We start from the raw sequence: 19,120 nt of genomic DNA, 5'->3' as shown, positions 1-19,120 counted from the left end.
CTCCAGGGTTGGTATTTTGCAATATATGCAACCAAATTGCCCCAAAGGCTAAATCACCCATGCAAAATTTGATCAAATTGGTCATTAGGTCAATTGTTTAAGGTGAAATAGGCTAATACCGTCTAGGGCATCGTGCACTTGCGTGGTTTCCTCCTGCTTTTGCACACACATTCACTTCACTGCCCAAAGCTAGAGTGCCCTACTCCTGCACTCAAGTGCCCAAAACTCAACTATCCTTTCAGTCTTCTGAGTACTGCACTGCCATTGCCCCTCTCTCCTACACCTTCTACCCCTCGACTTTTCCTCTCTGTGCAGGTGCGAGTGTGCGTGGGGATGGGTGGGTTCGGTGAGGGGTGGGTACAAAGAAATGTCTTTCACAATACAAAAGCTAAACCTATTGGCTTTGTCTATGCTTGTTAAACTGATAGTCACTCTTATGATGGATTTCTACTGCAATAAAAAGGAACTGTGCTATTACAAAACATGTGCCTGATACATCTCTGAGCAGGTGGTTTTAAAGTTATAATAGTTGGCAGTGTATCGTTTTATATAGTCTGCAACTGCTTAAAGGGATATCCTTGAATTGGATGGGAAAGAACCTTGAAACTGACTAGACATCAAAGCAGCGCTCGAGTTCAAAATATGTATTTGTTTGTTTATTGTTTATGGTTTAAAGCAAACCTTTACAATGTATTTAGATACAAAACATATCCATGTACACCCCAATCGAAACATTTCATATAACATAAAATCCCAATAACTTCATCATAAAATACCTTCTTAGTTCCTTAAAAGAATCCATGACAGATTTCAAAACAATTAAAATCGCAATATTAATGTTTAGCACAATTGACAATTTAAAAAATCGAACAATTGCAAATATCAGCAAGATTGATTTCGCCCCAACATGCTTAAACAGAAGGTTTCCACATCAATCCAAGCCAAATTATTCACAAACCTGCGAAAGATAGCTAGCTATACGTTGTAACATTAATTCAGGGCATTCTAACAGCAAATGCTTCAAATCTTCTTTTACTGTCAAATCTTTACATAATCTGCAATAAAACAGTTCTTCAGGGAGATTACTGCGAATGCATAGGATTTCATTAGTTTACAGAACATTAAAAGGAAATCGCACGTAGTAATTTCAACAAGCCACATCAAGAAATTGTTAGAACATACCGTTCAGCAACCCCAACTCTTTTATGTATCCTACTCAACTGGGAATACAAAATAGATTTGCCAACCATTTCACGTGTATTATTTCAGTCCCTAAACACCACTGCTAATTTAACTTTTAGTGGTTCTGCGACCAGGATTTCCTGTGATAGATACAGGGCACTACGTTGTTCTGAACAATGTGCTACAAAATCACTAATGGGAGAGCCTACCGCAGAGGTTACTTCCTTTCCTATAGGCGAGTACATAGAACCAAATGTAGAGCATAAGAATTTCTGCAGCAAAGCCAATTGCTTCCATATTACTCAACTGCATTGACTGTAACCCCAATTTGTGGCAAATAGTTAGCATCGGAATGCATTTCGGCAACAAATACAAAACCTTCTTCCAAATTAATGATTCATAATAATCTAGCTCATTTGCAACCCAAGTGGGGAGAACCTCCAGTCCATAAATTAGTTTTGGAACTACTTTTCCATGATAACATTTTATGACTGGAGCTAAAGAAAATATTACAAATGTTTTACTTATACTCCTCATGTGGGCTGACAACAAGAAAGCTTTCTTTTTTAAAGACTCATGATAAAGTGCTTTACTAGGGTTAGCCAAAATAGGTAAACCCAAGTGCACCATACTGTTAGTGATATCTAAACGCACTTTACTAATGAACTGCGCACATTTTTTTATTTTCAACAAAATGTCATAACTTTCGTTTTTGACAGATTGATCTTTAATATATTATCACAGATATACTGTACAAAGGGGCTTACCAGTCGTTATAATGTGACTGGAGTTCTATCTAAAAGAATACAATTGTTGGCATATGCAAGACACGATAACCTAATTTCCCCCACTCTTAGCACAATAAAAGTGGCTTTCACTGAGACTTCACCCACATCGGCAATGCACAAATTAAAAAGGCAGGGTGCTAAGATATACCCCTGCCGGAAATCTGACCTAATCTCCACCTTCTTAGACATTACTCCCTCATTATTTAAACAAATCTGAATAGTAGTTTCAGTGTATAAGTAGATTATTATATAGAGTAACATGCTGGGCAAACCCCATTTCTGCAATTTTCACCACAGGAGCTTTCTATCTCCTAAATCAAAAGCGGAAGTAAGATACAAGTAGACTACGTAATGGGTGTTGCTTTCCTGCCCCAGGCCAGGTTCTGTACACACTTTATTAAGAAACCGTTATAGTCTGTCCCCACATGGAGTCTAAAACTTGTTGGCTAAAAACCCATTTTCCTGTGCCCAAGCTTCAAGTCTTTCCAAAATAATGGCAGTAAAACTCTTAGTCAATTAGGGTAATGGGTCGATAAGTTGCAGGTGAAATCCTATTACCCTTCTTGAAAATAGGAATAACAAATGCATTTTTCCACACTGATTCTTCCTATTTCGAATAAATTAAAAGGTGGTAATTGTATTCCTTTATTAATCAGTGTGTTTCTATCTGCTACTATATTGCTACTCTGTTGCCCCGTTATCTGTTTTTCAATAGTAGGAGGTAGAGCCCCTATATCACTTTTCTCGGTTTTAAACATTTCTTCCCCACTTTTAGGCACAGTTGGAAAAAGATCTTCAATTTTAGTTGCAGTATTTTTCTTCACCTCCCCTGGTGGTAGAGGAGAATTACAGATTAAAATATGTGGTGAAAGGGGCAAGAGAGTGGTCATAGTGAGACTAAATCTGTCTCTCTTATTTTAAATACCAAAGTTATATCCACCTGAGGCCTTCCGACGGCCGGGTTCACTTGCTCCCTGTTCTTTAAATTGTACATATTTCTTAAGGGGTACATAAACTTTCAAACCCCAAATAAGAAACGACAGCTGGTATTTTAAAGGGCTCACCCTGGCGCTGGAACAGCTTATAGCCCTGCGTTCACCCGCCGGTGACTGCCGATGACTGCTGCAACTCATCTGCGAACACCGCAAAACAATTAGGACCTTTAGAAACAAGTCACGTCCATGTGAGTTCATGTACTCGACCAGAGACCCTAGCTAGCGATGTATAAGCAGGGAAGGAGTACATCATATGGAGAGTTGATACATGTTTTAAGCGATCCATTGCAAAGGGTTCACTGTTTCTCAAATGTGGCAGATGATACATGTCACGTTCAAATTCATGAAGTAGAGAATGCTGCTGTCACTATCGAACACATGCATATATATATATATATATATATATATATATATATATATATTCGCTTCCTATTTTTTTAAGTTGATCGTAAATTACTTTTTACGTATTGTTTAGGGGAGTAAAAATGTATTTGAACCCAAATATGGAACCCAAGTTTGGATATTCATTTGTAATCCATACTTCTTTGCAACAAGCAATTCATGCAAATTAAAATATACATTTTAAGCTTAAAGAAGAGCTTCATTTATGGATTTCCTCTGTGGGAACCACAGATCCGTACAAATCTGTAGGCCGTGTACGTGTAAGCAGGTGGCAGACTCCCCAATGTTTTCCAATGTTTTGTTTAGACAATTTTCTTATTTTTAGGGAGTAAAAGGGCCGGGCACACTGCTTATTTGTCAGACTGTGTGATGAATCCAATGGGGTCGTCACTTATTTCCAGGTGGTGACCTGGCCCCATGTGGCCAGGGGATGGCAGCTGCTACCTGATCCTGACCTGGGGATGGCTGTATGAGGGAGGATCGCATGAGGGGAGACAACCTCCGGTGGAGTAGCAGGGCACCATCGGACAAGGCATGGTATTCCCCCTCCTCTCTTGAGACTACCTCATCCATGACCAATGCCCTAATCGCATATGGTTACACATCATCTCATCCATTTAAGAAGAACATGGGAGAGATTTCCTCAAAAACACTTACCCAGACTTTGTACGTAAAGCATCAGGAATGGACTACCATTTCCATAACTACAAGGATACTGGGACGAGAAAGAAGAGCCGAGTAATGCAGAGCAGAAAAGCCCAAGAGACAGGCTGCGCTCTAGCTGTTCGACGTGTATACCTGTAGCTGGGAAATTTAAACAGTGGCCACATCTGACTGTGGCGTGCTGCTGGAAGGAGAAGGCTGCTTCTCTCGGTTAGGACTGGGAGACTGTGGGACTACAGGAGCTGCCGTGGAGCCATCTGGCTCAGAGGCAGAAAAGGAAGGTCGTCAGCAAAAGAAGACAAGCTGCGCTAATGCCAGAAGTCAACCCAGTGTTCCTGCGCATTCTCAGCTGTTGAGCGGCACTGCTTAGCTGAGGGAAGCCTGACACAGAGTGGAAGAGCCCTACACGGACTGCAGCATGTAGATAAACCGAAGTGCGAAGTGGCAAGACAAGGAGAGACGCTGATCACCCGTCACTGGTTTGCCGTGGAAAGAAGGAAATATGCCAACAAGTGCCAGGGAGTCCCTGAAAGGGAAACAGGGACACCGGGGCATATGGGCAGTCATGCTGCATGCAACTAAACATTAAAAAAGCAAATTATGAATTGAAAACAGACAAAGCCAGTGGGCATTTTGCTGAATGGAAAAACGGAAGAGAAGTTGGACTTACCAGTGTGTGAATGTATGCAATACACACATACAAATAGCTCTGTCCGGATAGTGTACCAGGGAGACACTGAATTGGATAAAGCAGACCCAAGAATATTTTATGCTGAAAAGTGGGTGCATAACCCACGTGAAGAAAAGCCCTGGCAAGAGATATATACCAGGCAGTTGCAAGTGTGTTTAAGAAAGCCCTGGCGGAAGAAGCATACCAGAAAGTATAAGTGTGTATTAAAAAAAACGCAGAAAAAGCACACCAGGCAGTTACAAATGTTTCTAACAAAGCCATGGCAGAAGAAGCATACCAGGCAGTTATAAGTGTGTTTAAGAAAGCCCTGTCATGAGAGTATACCAGGCAGTTGAAAGTGTGTTGAACGCCATAACAGGAGAAGTATACAAGGCAGTTACCAGTATGTATGAGAAAGCTCTGGTAGAGAAACACACCAGACAAGGACAAATTGAATAGTGCATAAGAGAAACATCCCCACAAAAGGGGTCCTGAGAAGAATATATCAGGACTAGCCAAAGGCTGTATAAAACCAGAGAAAAGAGGAGTGAAACCCTGGCAGGGGAGTACATCAGGTATCCTAACAGGTCAAAGGTAAAGCACCAAGTTGTTTTGTCTCAGTTGTGTTGTAAAGGAAGAGAAACTTAAGGAACTGATATCTTTTGAATATACAACACAGGGAAGAGAAATCCACGCGTAGGGAATCACCCTCTGGAACAAGGAACTCTATCCTTCTGGAAAGTTTGCATTGGAGTTGTAAATGTTTCCTTTTCAAGATTTATCAATCAGTCAAGGCCACAGACATTACCCTTTTCACCTTAAGAGTTTATTGTACTGGAGTGTGAAGGCCAGAATAGTACTTTGGGCACAGGACAGTTATATTTTGGACATTCTGATATCGACGGACCCTTTTCTTTTGGTTTTAGGTGGGCAAAACCTTCTAGTGCAGGGGCAGAGACATTTCTCTACCTACTTTATTTTAATAAAAATCTTTGGCCAAAACCATAGGTCTCTGTGTCCGTGTCTCATTCCTGGTTTTTCAAAGTTGGCTAAAATGCCCCTCACCTGAAGTAAGAAGTCAACAAGTTATTAATGCACCTTCTAGAAAGCGATACAACGCTTTATTTGAATGATTAATCAAATGATGCGCCTTTAGTTTTGCCTTAAAAAGTGAAACAGAATCCAAACAAGTGACAATCTCGAAGCAGAGGGAGGGCTTCAAATGGAAATCTTTGTGTCTCTCAGGCAGTAATCAGGCTTAAAGACACACTCCATCTATCATGTGCATGGACGCACTAAACTCGGGAAAATGCTCACGTACCAATGACGTGCGTTAAAATATAGAGTAATGCAATTACTCTGACGAATCGATGGAAGATCTTAGAAACTGTGAACCTGAAAGGCACCCAGCCTTTTTTTTTTATATATGGGGCAACATTTTCTTATATTGTCGATGTGTTTGAGTAATGTGGAAAGGAAATGTGACATTTGAAGTTTATATGCGAACTGAAACTGTGCTAGTCGAAAATGTGCATTTGTATCCAAAAAATCTTTAGGCACATGTTACCTGATGGAGCATTAAGTGATATGTGAAACACATTATTCCACAAACAGCAACAGATGAATAAAGTCTAGCTTTCTTTGTATGTCTTATATCTGAGAATCCACATATTCAGGGCGTCCAATGAACTCTGCCATTGTTCTGCAGATATTAATATCTGATGTTACTACCTGTAAAGGGGAGAGGGGATCCGGTCAAATGAAACCACTGAAAAAAAGTTAAGCACAAAAACAGGCCCTTCCATTTGATTGTTCATTTAAATGTTGATGACAACAGCGCATCTAGCCAAGATGTCGGGCAAATACAGAACAGGAACACGATGATCTTCTCCTTCATGCTAGCAACCATGTACCGAGCTCTGGGAGAGGCAGAAGTTAGAGCTTCCACAATGGCATCGATCACTTCATATCCCTTGCTGCTTCCTTTACGAAGGTTGTCGTTCACCAACTCGGTCACCTCTTGCACATATTCTTTGCTGTAGATCGCCTTCACCTCCTCGCTGAGCTCGTTCCAGATGACCTCTGGAGGCTTTTGCATCTGAATGTTAGTTGCCTGTGAATAGTTTCCTGGCTCGATAATGCTGACCTGAAACAGATGCACACACACATCGAGCATGTTAATATCACATCCACTGCATTCGCTTCCTCAAACAGACCAATCAATGCATGTTCTTGAGCGTGTATGCAACAGATGTGGATTATACAGTGCAAAAGCTCACATTTCTTGAGTGACAGATTGTACAATCCTTTACATCTTAACTATCTACATACTGGATGTATACTGCATCACGCACACTCCAGGAAGCAATAGTAAATTCTGATTTCGATGTCATCACTCAGCCTGGGATATCGTTCAGTCAATGAATGATCACTCTACCGTGGAGGTTACTACATCAACTGCATCTTAGAATAAACATCTCACTCGTTACCAATTCCTTAGGTTTGCTTTGCCCAATAATTTCTTCCACACTGTCAATGTGCCCCTCTACGTTCCTGTTAACCCTTCCCCAAGTAATAAAAACGATGTTCAACTAGATTCTAGTTTTTACAGGCTCTGCCTACATAAACCTACCAAAAAACACAGCAGATCAAGCATTTATAACCAAAAAAAGTTATGGTTTCTCTTTGTCAAAGCATTTGGCTGACACAAAGGCCAACAACCCAACTTTATCTTTGTGGAACTGACCACTGAGGTGTGTAATCCCATATTTTCTTACACCCGGCTGGCTCTTCTCCTAATAAATATATTCACATGCTATGCGTGTACTAATTTCCCCATAGCATAATGCAAACAACCTACTTTGCAAAGAGAGCAGAAGCAATACAAATGATTCTGGTGTTACATTATTAATATAAACGTTATAAAGACAGTCCATTGATACATAGAGCCTTTGGGTGCAATGGAGCAAATTCAAAATCAGCACATAAGGGAATCGTGAATTCAGCAAGTCTTGCTGATGCAGAAAACTATGCACAAATCAGTGAGCTAAACTACTACACAAAGAAAATCCTTGCTGTTCAGCCTCATAAGAGGGGAGGTGGTATACATGCACATAAGAAAGCACCATCACAGAAGCCAAGGAACTGTGATTGGGTAATTTCAGAACATGCAAAGGCACATGGCCACTGGTAAAGTTCAACGAAGTCAAAATAAAAATCATAGTAAACGCAAGTCTATGTGACGCATGTATATGTCAAATTATATGGGTGCCGACATCCCATTCGAATCAATAGAGGGAAAGTTACACAGGGAACATTCCTCGTGCTGCAGAAACAAAGTGCTACTACGACAGTCCACTTTCATGGCTACAATATGTTTGCTTGTGCATCAGAGAAATGTCCACAAGTGCACTTTTGTTAAGGCACTGTAAAGAGAACATTCAAACATATAATACGACCATCTTTTATATTCAGATTGCTAGTTGAGAATTTGCCAGTTTATTGCTCTACGATTACCATTATCAACTCCATGGGCTACATTCTCAACATTTTTTTGGGCGCAAGTGATTGCATCTCATCACTTGCGCAAAAAAGGAGCAGGCCTATTCTTAAAGGGCAACTGAATGAGCCCGTCTTAGATGCGCTTATTCAGATGCCCCTTTTCATATCAGGGGGATTTTTTGCGCACTTAAAAGCGCATCCCGAATTCACAAATGGGATTCTCTTTTAAATGCACAGAAAGTAGGGTCACTCCCCTATGCCTGTTGGGAACATTTCTGACCCTGTCATGATTTTGTCAGTTTAAGCCGCAACTGTTACACTTGCGTTTCCATCCCTCAAACAGGGATGGAAATGCTTCATATTCTGGGGGCTTTTCCGGGCCGTCTATGTGAAATGTGCTTTCAGCAAACCGTGGTTGCTTGCATGTTTGCACCACTGTCGAGCCCCTGCAAAAATTTGCAGGTCATTTTTTTAGAGCTCTTTTTACATTTGCGCTAATTTTTGAGAATCTGGCCCCATGTTGTCCTGGCAATAGCGTCCCCTAAATATGTCTTCACTCATTCACGGGCATGTCCCGCCTACCAAAATCACAAGCTGCCATGTCATAACATGGTAAAATCAAAATACTCTTACGCACAATCCAACACTCAACCAGGATTAGAAAAAAGTTTGGTTATCCAGTATAATTAAAAAATGACGATCAAGCATCCTCACCCGACACTGCTCCCCCCATGCCCACCTATCCTTGTCAACGACCACACACACCTGTGTGAGCCCCACAAGGTGCAGCATGATTGAGAGACATGGCTACGCTTTTGGTGTGTGTGTCACAGGGGTCATTGAGGCTTTGGCCACCTTACATGAGGAGTTTGGTGCTCGGCTTTAATGAGGGGTTGAGAATTTCTGAGATATCTTCCTCGAAGGAGGAGATGGGGCCAGAGGGTCGGTAGATAAGGTGGAGATTGATGGTGCATGTTGGTGAAATGGGGAGCTTGGTGGTCAGTGATTCGCAGTTAGGGATAGGGCTCGAGTTGATGGTTCTGATGGCAAGGGTGTTTTTGAAGATGTGTGACTCTGCCACCTCTGTTGAGGATTCTGTTCCGTAGAATGGCATAGCCTTGCGGTATGGCAATGGATAATGCAGGACCAGCAGCGGGATGGAGCCATGTTTCGGATATGGCAAGCAAGTTACGGTTGTTGGTCAGGCGGTCGGATCTCAGGGGCATGAGCTGGGACTGACCTAGCATTGATTAAGACACATTCGAGATGAGTGGTATCGGTAGGGGCGGTGAGAATTTTAACTGTGCGAACTGGGTAGAGGGTTGACCATGTACGCATAAGGAGGGGCTTGTTTCTTGTATGGATGGGGGTGGGGCTGTGGATGGGGGAGCGGGTAGGGGTGTGAAGGGTCTCCTGGTGCGGGCTTCAACACAATGGTTTTTGGTGGTGAGTGGTGGAGGAAGGCTGGTGAGGGAAGAGGTGCTTTCCATGGTGTGCGAACATGGGTGATCTGGGAAGGGGAGCGGGATTAGCTTACATTGTGAGTTCCACCTGATGAGAGCCAATCCTACGGTCCAAGTCCTACAGTCTTTGTATTGGACCACCCCAGCACACGGGTCGATGGGCCCACAGGGCGGCACCCTGATGCAGCAAACTCCTTGGGGGCGCCGTGGGGACAGCGAAATGGGGGGCTCCTCCTTGCGATCCCAATGCTGTACTAGGACAGCTCCTGGTGCAAGCACTCCACCGCGACCCGCTCTGTCAGATTTCTTTCTTAGTTCTCTTTTGTTTGCCCTTCAAATCTGTAATATAAGGTTGCACACCATACAATATTTTAGGCTCCTTTCTGAATGTAAAAATGATCCAGAGATGTAGCCATCCTAATTCTTAGATTCAATAGTTGCACCTTAGGCAAGCAACGCATCTCCCATTCCAAATGTTCTTAAATGTGGGTAATATCAGGAGGCTGGAATGAGCAGGATGAAAAGTGCAGTGGGGCTCATGGCTAGGGAATGTGCTTGCTCTGTATGTCCTGTGCACCACAGAGGGTCTTAAACTGAGTTCTCGCTGTCATCAGCAGCTAGCTGGCATGTTCAAGCTTGCCAATTTTAAGTAGCATGTGAGCTAGTGATTTTCAGTCCCTTGCAGTCGTTTCAGCAGGTATTTGGGAATCCCAAGAAACAATATAATTCTAGTTCAAATGCAACAGGATTAGGTACAGCAATCCCCTGCAGTCATTTCAGCAGATATTTGGCAAACCCAAGAAATAATATTAGCCTAGTTCAAATGCAACAGGATTAGGGACAACAGAACTTGTGTTCTTCTGATTGGGCTCGCCTGTTCTCCCCAGAGGTATGCAGTGACCTTGACAAGGAGAGGGGGTGGGGGGGTATTCGGGGCCCTTCCGCTGTGGATGTTTCACTCTTCTCCATGTTACTTTCCCCTCATCAGGCCTGCCCCATGGGACTATCTGCGCACAGAGGGGCCGCTGTGCAATGCTTCCCACCACCTCGTTGGGATCTCTCTTGCTGATCCTCCGGGCCGAAAGGATGGCCCCAAGTCTGGAGAGCCAGAGTCAGGCCCGTCTCTGGAGCCATGCAGCGTGCACCGTCATTGCAGTGGGGTCCACCATGTTGAAAACATTTACTCCCTCATCCTTGTGGAGACCCTTTTTTACTCCCCCATCATGCTGCTGGTACCATCTCTTCTGCTCCTGTACAGGTGACAAACCCTCCTTCATAAAGCCCCTTCTTCTCCTTCATCTGGAAGAGTATGTTTCTTAAAAATATCATCTACTTGCTTGCGTCTTTCTACATTTTTCCCTCTCTCTTTCTGCTCTTGTCTCTTGTTTCTTTCTTTGTCTGGGAGTGTGCGCCCCCTAATCACACTCATTTATCCACCTTTCCCTACTTCTTTCGATCTCTTGTTGTTTTCTATGTACCTCTCTTCCTCATATTGTCTTTCTCTTTCTGCATCTCTTTCTTTCCCTTCATGTCTTCTCATCTCTTCTCCCTTTCTCTGTCTGGCTTTCGCTTCTTCTGACTTTCTCGTTCTTCTTCACTCCTCCTTTCTTTCTCTCCCTCTTCTTTCTCTAGCCTTTCCCTGACTTCCCATTCTCTTTCTTTAAAATCATGCCTGACCTTTCCATCTAACTTGAGCATTATCTGTCCTCCTACCCATTCATTCAGCACGATCACCGTCTCATCTGTCACCCTGCTTGTCTCTCACTCTCTGGACCTCCTCCTCAGCTTCTGTCACTTTTACCTGATAATCGTGGCCTTCGTCCTATTCCACATGTGTGGTCACTCGTCTTTGTTTACTTATTTTTTCACCACTAATGTCTTCACTACTGCATGCGGGTGGTGCATGTATGGAATTACTGTACCCTGCGGCTGATATAATCCCGGCTCTTCCAAGGGTGGATCGCTACTCAGTAGAGGGAGGAGCTGTGTGGGCTGTGACCGCTTTGTCATGCTGATTAGGCATCCGCTGTCTGCCTCTTCCCTATACATTTTCCACAGTTCCAGAATGGCTAGTCTATTCTGCAACTGTTTCCCTTTATAAGCAGCATGTAAATCTGTGCACATGTGTTGCAGTACTGACTTGGAGTGAGTGCCTTCTTGCAGATAGGGCCAAATATTTTTCCCACAGTGTCCTGCAATCATTGGGTGTGGTACTTGATTATTTTGTCCCCATGATAATACGTCACAGTTTTACTTGTTACTTACTTAGCAAGTTTTATATCAATTATTTCTCACCCTTTTTACCACTTTTCACACCCTTCACCATTAATACTTCTCTTATGCGTCTCTCTGTGAGACCACACCTCTCGCATCACCCAATACCACAAATGCCACTCGCTCCAAGCAGCCCATCCGTGATGTTCCCTCCAAATCTTCAGAGGGACACCACCGCCACTCACCCCAAGCAGTTCACCCCACTAAGGATTGGTTAAGGGGATTCAATACATATACATTGAATACGGGTTAAGCATCTGAATTGGATTATCATAATCTGATGGCTCCTCCTGAGACCACCCCTAAATTGAAAAAAGATAATATGCATCATCTCTGCACAACCCTTTTGATTGGATTAATACATATGGCAGACTAGCATCAGAGATTTTGATTGGTTGGCATTCTACTGACCAACCCTGGACAATTGATAGGTGGTCAAGGCATGAGCCAGACTGGAGTGGGGTGGGGGGAGGGGGCAGAGTTCCATGGACTGCTTTCCTTTGAATTAAAAAAGATGCCATCCCTTATTCCTAGGCCATGAGCCAGGGTGATTCCTTGGTAGCTGGCCTTGTATGGCACCTCGTGTCTGGGAATATGCATGAGGATTAAGGCAGGTGTCCTATCTGTGTTAGTTGCTAATGAATAGACAGTGTTCTTCAATTATGGGTCACATGTGATGAGAACATGTTTGGAAATATTTCACCGTGCATATATTGGGATTTTAGCTAATATTATTGTGGGCCTCATCACGACTTCGGCGGTAATGTGGCGGTTTTCCCACCAGACGTAAATAGCACTAATGCCAAGGCCCCTGGCGGACAATCCACCAAATCACGAGTCATCGTGCACACGCCCCGGTCCATGGCGTTATCGCAAATAGCGCAAACCTTTAAATCCGGCGCACCGTGCGCTACCGCCATATCGCGCACATAGCGCGCGGGAAACACGTCACCGCCGGAACGGGAAACAAAGCGGCTGCCATCTTGGAAATCACAATCCGTCGGATATCACAGCCCCTGGAAGTCATCCACGCCATCCAACCCCAAAACATGTCTCAGGAGCGCACTAGGGGCAAGACTGCCCTGGACAGGGTGAGAAAGCCCAAATTCAGCATCCAGGAGCTAGCTGTACTGGTCGAGGAGGCCGAGACACACCATGAGGAGCTGCAGCAGCGCAAAACAAGTGGCCAGCGCAGAGGACAAATTTGGCGCACCATCAGCCAAAGGGTCACCGCTGTGGGGCGGGTGCCCTGGGATGGGGAGGATTGCCGCAAGCGCCTGAACGACCTGCGCGTGTGAGTCCGCGGCATCCTGTCACAGCACCGGAGTACAAGCAGGGGCACTGGAGGAGGCCCACCACCACCCCCACCCGAACTCACACCTTGGGAGGAGAAAATAAATGCCCTGATAGATGTTGCCACCATTGAGGGCATTGGTGGAGCGGAGGCAGGCACTGGCATTCATCCAACTGCAGGTCAGTCCCACCCCCAAATGCATGCAGCTGAAAGTAACACACATGCAGACCCTGAGCGAATGAATGCGAAGAAATGTGTGTGAGGAACTGCATACACCCATAAGTGAGGCCTACATCCATTGAACCGTAGTGCTGCCTAGACGACCCTGCACGTGCAGTGCATGAATGACAGGGGCAGGGGATAGACATCCATAGCTATAGGACAGCTATGTAGAGTTTGAGTGTGCATGAATACACCCCAAAAACCCTGAGCGCAGTGCACCCCAACCAAGCATGCAATCTTGTCACTCCGACATTCCAATGCAGTGTACCTACATACCCACTCACAACAAGCACCACATGAAGACAGAACAGAATGAAAGTTGAATGCGTGATTGATACTGTCTTCAATCCCACAAAGACAGCGCTCACGGCAGAGCCCCTCCACCAGCACCACCACCCCCACAAAGAGGCCGCACGGAAGGGAGACGACCCAGGCCAACCCCCACTTCACCCCAACGCAGCCCTACCAGACAGCAGCAGCAGCCACATGCCCGCAGGGAGGTCACCGCCAGCTCGCTCCAAGCCATCAGTCACAGCCCCGATGCTGAGGGACTGAGCTGTGGATCGGAGCCCGATGTGGGAGCTACACCTCCACCTGCCCATCATGCAGGAGGACAGCACTCTCCCGGAAGCAATGACGCCGAAGGGATGGTCACACCCCAGGGAAGGCCAAGGCCATGCACACAGCACACAGCATGCACAAAGCCCACATGTGCCTGTGTGTCATGTCTGCACACCACAGCCGGACAAGGACACGCCATCATATGGCAGCCCAGAAGACCGGCACTCAGAGCCTGGCAGCCCAATCAAAGCCAGCGCCATGTCCCATGCAGCCCCCCCCCCCGACAGAGCACAAGTCGCAGGCCAGCACATGACACACCAGGGGTGCCCTTCGTCACAGGGGCAGCAGTGATGGGCCGACTCGACATTATTGAGGCCAAACAGGTCAGGTTGGAATCAATGGCCAAGGTGCAGAGCCGGCACATCAAGGCTGTCAGTGCATCTATACGGCATGGATGCAAATACATAGCGCGTAACAATGCGCACACACGCAGAGTCGTCGAACAATGTACCGCTGCCCTGATAGGGTTTGAACAGCGAGTGAGGGAGTTGAGCGAGGCAGTCTCAGAACTTGCTGAGCAAACAAGGGAGGGAAACAACCTCATGCGACAGCTGGCCGCCGCTTCAGTCCCTTCGACATCAACCACACCCACGGAGGGTTCCCTCGAGCCATCTCCTAGGCGCCTGTCTATGCACCACCTGAGGGCACGCACACCAAAGGGGCCCAGAAAAGGAAAGCGCCCACGACCATCCTAGTGGTGCATGGCATCGTTGTTGGTGTCCTGATAAGACCCATGCGCCTATCTGCACATTTGAGGGTAGTTCACTGGGGGTAGGGGGTTTGTGTGTTCACTGGGGGAGGGGGATTGTGTGCTGGGGTTCACTGGGGGGAGGGGGATTGTGTGCTGGGGGTTCGCTGGGGGGTGGGGGTTTGTTGGAATGAAAATAAATCACGTTTAAAAAATCACAAGGCATGGACAGTAGTGATTGTTGACAAATCCAATTTAATGTTGAAGTGACATCTGTTCAATTTACCCATCACCCGTGTTAGAAAAATGCATCAATCAATCCCTGTCTGGCCAACCTCCCCTCCCTCAGCCCAAACCTTTGTGCATGTGCAACACCTTCTGGCACGTCATCGCCCTCACTCCCATCCTCAGGTGGCTGCACATGAACATCAGGGGGCAGTAGCACATTTCTGCGACAGCAGATGTTGTGCAGCATGGCACATGTCCGTACAATTTTGCCAACTTTTTCTGGTGCATACATCATTGCCCTTCCCGTGCGGTTGAGGCACCGGAAGCGTGCCTTCAGCAGTCCAAATGCCCTCTCCACGCAGATCTGTGTACGAGCATGGGCAAGGTTGTATGCACGCTCCGCTGCCATGTGTGGATGACGCACATGGGGTCATGAGCCACGTGTACTGGGGATATCCAGAATCACCTGCAGGGGAGAGAAAGCCGGTATGGGGGCAAGGAAAGTCTAGTGGGTGAACAGAGCTCTGTCATCAGTGTCATTTTGCCATAGTTGTCATTAGGTCTACAACATTGTGGAGTGTGCTGTTCTACGGGCACAATTGAATCAATGAGGTACTCTCAACTTGGTACGCCTATGTTTCTGGATGTAACAGTACTCATTCACTTGTCGCTGGGTAAGGGGGCCCTTCCATCTACCTCTGCATGACAGAAGTGGCTGCCTCATGTGTCATTGCAATTCCATTTGGCTGCAGTTGCATTTGCTAGTTGTCACTATTCTGTACTGTTCTCCATGCATTTGCTTGTCCATTCTGGGGACAGTGTTCGTGGGATGTACATTGCCATTACATAGGCTACTTATGTGTGGTGTATTTGTGGATGTGCCAATTTATGGGTTGGAATTTCACTACAGGCGGGTGGGCAGGGTGGGATTTCTGTACTGTGTCAGTGTTGGGAGCCATGGAGCTACTCACACAGGAGGCCTTATGGTGGTAGGCCTTCAATATGTCACTGTGCCACCACATGTCTTTTGCATCCTGCATGGGTGTGTTCTGCTGTGTTGGACATGTCCAAGCTTTGCCGTGCAAGCTGCTTGAATGTGAATGCTGCAGTAATGGTGCTGCCTATTGGGAATCATGGATTACGTGACAGCCACCATCAGTTGTGGATTGGCATGCATTATGGTATACATTTGTACTCACCCAGCAGCCATGTGTTTTGGCCTCTGTGCCTTTCCATGTACGCCAGCAGGGTACTGTTGCGCAGAACCATGGAGTCGTGGGTGGATCCTGGGTAGCGGGCACAGCAGTGGCTGAAGGTGAGGTCAGGACCACATGTCATCTGCACATTGAGGGAATGGTACTGTTTCCGGTTTCTGTAGGCTGCCTCATGTGCCTGGGGTGATATGAGTGCCACATGTGTGCAGTCCAGGGCTGCTATTACATTCGGGACTTGGGCAATGGCATAGAATTGACCCTTCAGCTGGTGCACCTGTGCCTGTGTGACTGGCAATGCAATGTGCTCGTTCACATGATCCAACAGTGCATCGAGCACCTGTCCCAGCATGGCACTGAATGTGGACTGGGCCATTCCATGCATCATGGCAACGGTATGTTGTTATCTGCCTGTCCCAAGGAATTGTAGCACAGACACGAGCTTCACTAGGGGAGGTACTGCTGTGCTGGTGGCTATGCGGCTGCCGATGTCGCCCTGGATTATGTCCAGCAACTGGGTGATGGTTGCCCTGTCGAGCCGATATTCCATCACCAACTGGCCATCAGTCAGGGCCCAGGGTGTTGGCCTGACCCTGGGGATGGTTGGCCGCTTTGCTGGTGCTGCTCTCCTCCTCCTTCTCCTCATCCCCACTGCTCCCTGCACTCCCAGGGCACTGGCCTGGTTGGCTGGCCTCTGTAGCTCCAGGTGCAGCAGGTAGAAGTCAACATCAAGGCTCCCAGCTCCAAATGGCAGCATGGTGTTGGGGAAGGTGTGTTGTGCATGGGTGGGTCCTTTGTAGGCCTCTGATTTGCATTGGTGTCAGCTGGGTCCTTATTGCTGACTCCTCCCTGCTCCTGCTGGTGTAATGGTGTTGGGGAGGATGTGTTGTGCATGGGTGGGTCCTTTGTAGGCCTCTGATTTGCATTGGTTTCAGCTGGGCCCTTATTGCTGTCTCCTCCCTGCTCCTGCTGGTGTAATGGTGTTGGGGAGGGTGTGTTGTGCATGGGGGGGGGGGTCCTTTGTAGGCCTCTGATTTGCATTGGTTTCAGCTGGGCCCTTATTGCTGTGGCCTGTGTTCTGTTACCTCCAGCTTTTTGCTGGAGGTATTTTCGGCGGATTATCTGCCGCTTTTCTGGCGCTAATTGTGCCTACGTCAGACTCGTGATTGCTGATGTTTTAGCGCGAATGGTTACTGGCGCTTTTACAGCTGACGCTTGTACAGCCGGCTGTACTTGCGCCGGCTGTAATGGCGCCGGCGGTATTTGGACTTGTGATCCGACGGACCCTTAAATCCGGCAGTAATAGTGCTACCGCCGGATTTAAGGGTTACCGCCAAAGTCGTGATGAGGCCCTGTAAGTATTATTTTCTCTACCACTGGGTACTCTCTTGATCCATTCCCTATGGAATCTTTGGGCTAATAATTATCCTGCACCTGTCTTACAATGGCCGGTTGTTCTTCTCCAAAACTTTAATTAGACATGGAGTATTCTTATGTTCTGGGAATTATTATCTTGTGCTTTTTGTGCAGCGTTCGGACCATCCCTAATTTCTTAATAACCTTGGCTTGGTCTACATAGTTACTGTCTGAGCTCTGTGTGAATCTGTATTTCAGTAAGTTCAGCATTTTCAGTCCCCGTGAACCCTTGAGGCCTTTCATTTAATTAGAAGCGTACTGTGGCTTCCATTCCAGAAAAGATGGCTACCCATTACTGTTACGTTTCTACGTTAGTGAGCCATATACGTCGTCCATGTTGCAGTCAGCTTATGTATTGCTTATTTTAGTATTTTTCATGCCTTATGGATGCAATGTTAATATTCTTTGTGTATAAATGAAAATTTGACCTAGTGTATCCCTTCTTCGTGTTGTATACACCTTTGTGACTAATGCATGCACATGTGTTACTTCATTGTGAGTTTGTTTATTCTCGCCATCATTCATTTAGATCGTGTTCATATTCTGCTGTACCTGTCTGGGATATGGACGATATGGCTGCCTTAGTGAGTAACATTTTTCACCATTTTGATATTGGGTCGGGAGAGGGGCAGTAGCTATGGAGGACATTTTCATTTGCCTCTCAACAGCTGTATATATCTTTCTATTTTAAACATGTTAGCCCCTCTTGGTGACCAACTAGAAAGATGTTTCAAAAAACCTAACAGATGGGAGGTTCTAGATCCTATGCACTAGCTATATGGGCCCCTCCTTGGGCACCAGCTGCCATGATATTTATCATATCCCACTTTACAGAACCTAACCTTCAACCCAGAGCTGCAACACGTTTTGGAGCAGGGAATAGAGCTATACCCAACACAAGCGAGTTCAACGTCTGTGCTTTCTGGCAAGAGAAACCTCTACCCTTTAGCACATGAGAGGTTTAAGATAAGTCAGCAACATTGTCCTTTTCCTACCACCCAAAGATCTAGGAACCTCGATTAAATGATTAACATTGGATGTCAACCAAACTTCCATACAGTTATTTTTCACTGAAACAGGCATTTACACCTGCAATATAGTCCCTTTTTATACTCAAATTAGAAAAACAAAGAATGCTCTCAAACATTTTATTTGATCATTTATGTGTATTCATTCTCTTGAAGAGATAGTACGCGAGCATTAAAATCGCACAATAACAATCCCTAATAGTGTACTTGAATATACTTCTAGTATTCTACAAATCTTCTATTCACCTCTAGGCACTGACATGACTGTGATGGAGATCAAAGTACCAAACACACTCAGAAAAACTAAGATTAAAGTGCTTTCTTTTGACAACCTGTACAGTGACTGGCCAAAACATGGGTAGGAATTAAGTACAACAAAAAAGTTAGTGGCTGGCTTTAAATTACTGAGTTGAAACTAAACAACCAACAGACTTTACTTCCACCTCCGGTAGTTCTGGAGTTCCCTTCCCAGAG

At 45.7% G+C, this 19,120-nt stretch overlaps 1 protein-coding gene across 1 annotated transcript in view; it reads right to left on the bottom strand.

The window, feature by feature from the left end:
* Positions 1 to 629: 629 nt before the first annotated feature.
* LOC138467957 (short-chain dehydrogenase/reductase family 9C member 7-like) overlaps positions 630 to 19,120 on the bottom strand; it is a 336,331-nt gene continuing 317,840 nt past the window's right edge. The window contains exon 4 of the mRNA XM_069608303.1: positions 630 to 6,846. Coding sequence (XP_069464404.1) covers positions 6,514 to 6,846 — 333 coding nt within the window. The 3' untranslated portion in view covers positions 630 to 6,513. The remainder of the gene's footprint in view (positions 6,847 to 19,120) is intronic.

Source organism: Ambystoma mexicanum, chromosome 4q, assembly GCF_040938575.1.
Source record: "Ambystoma mexicanum isolate Mex_15411 chromosome 4q, UKY_AmexF1_1, whole genome shotgun sequence".
In the NCBI taxonomy this organism is placed as follows: domain Eukaryota; kingdom Metazoa; phylum Chordata; class Amphibia; order Caudata; family Ambystomatidae; genus Ambystoma; species Ambystoma mexicanum.
The sequence above is the reverse complement of the archived record's forward strand: the minus strand, read 5'-3'. Positions and strand labels throughout refer to the sequence as shown.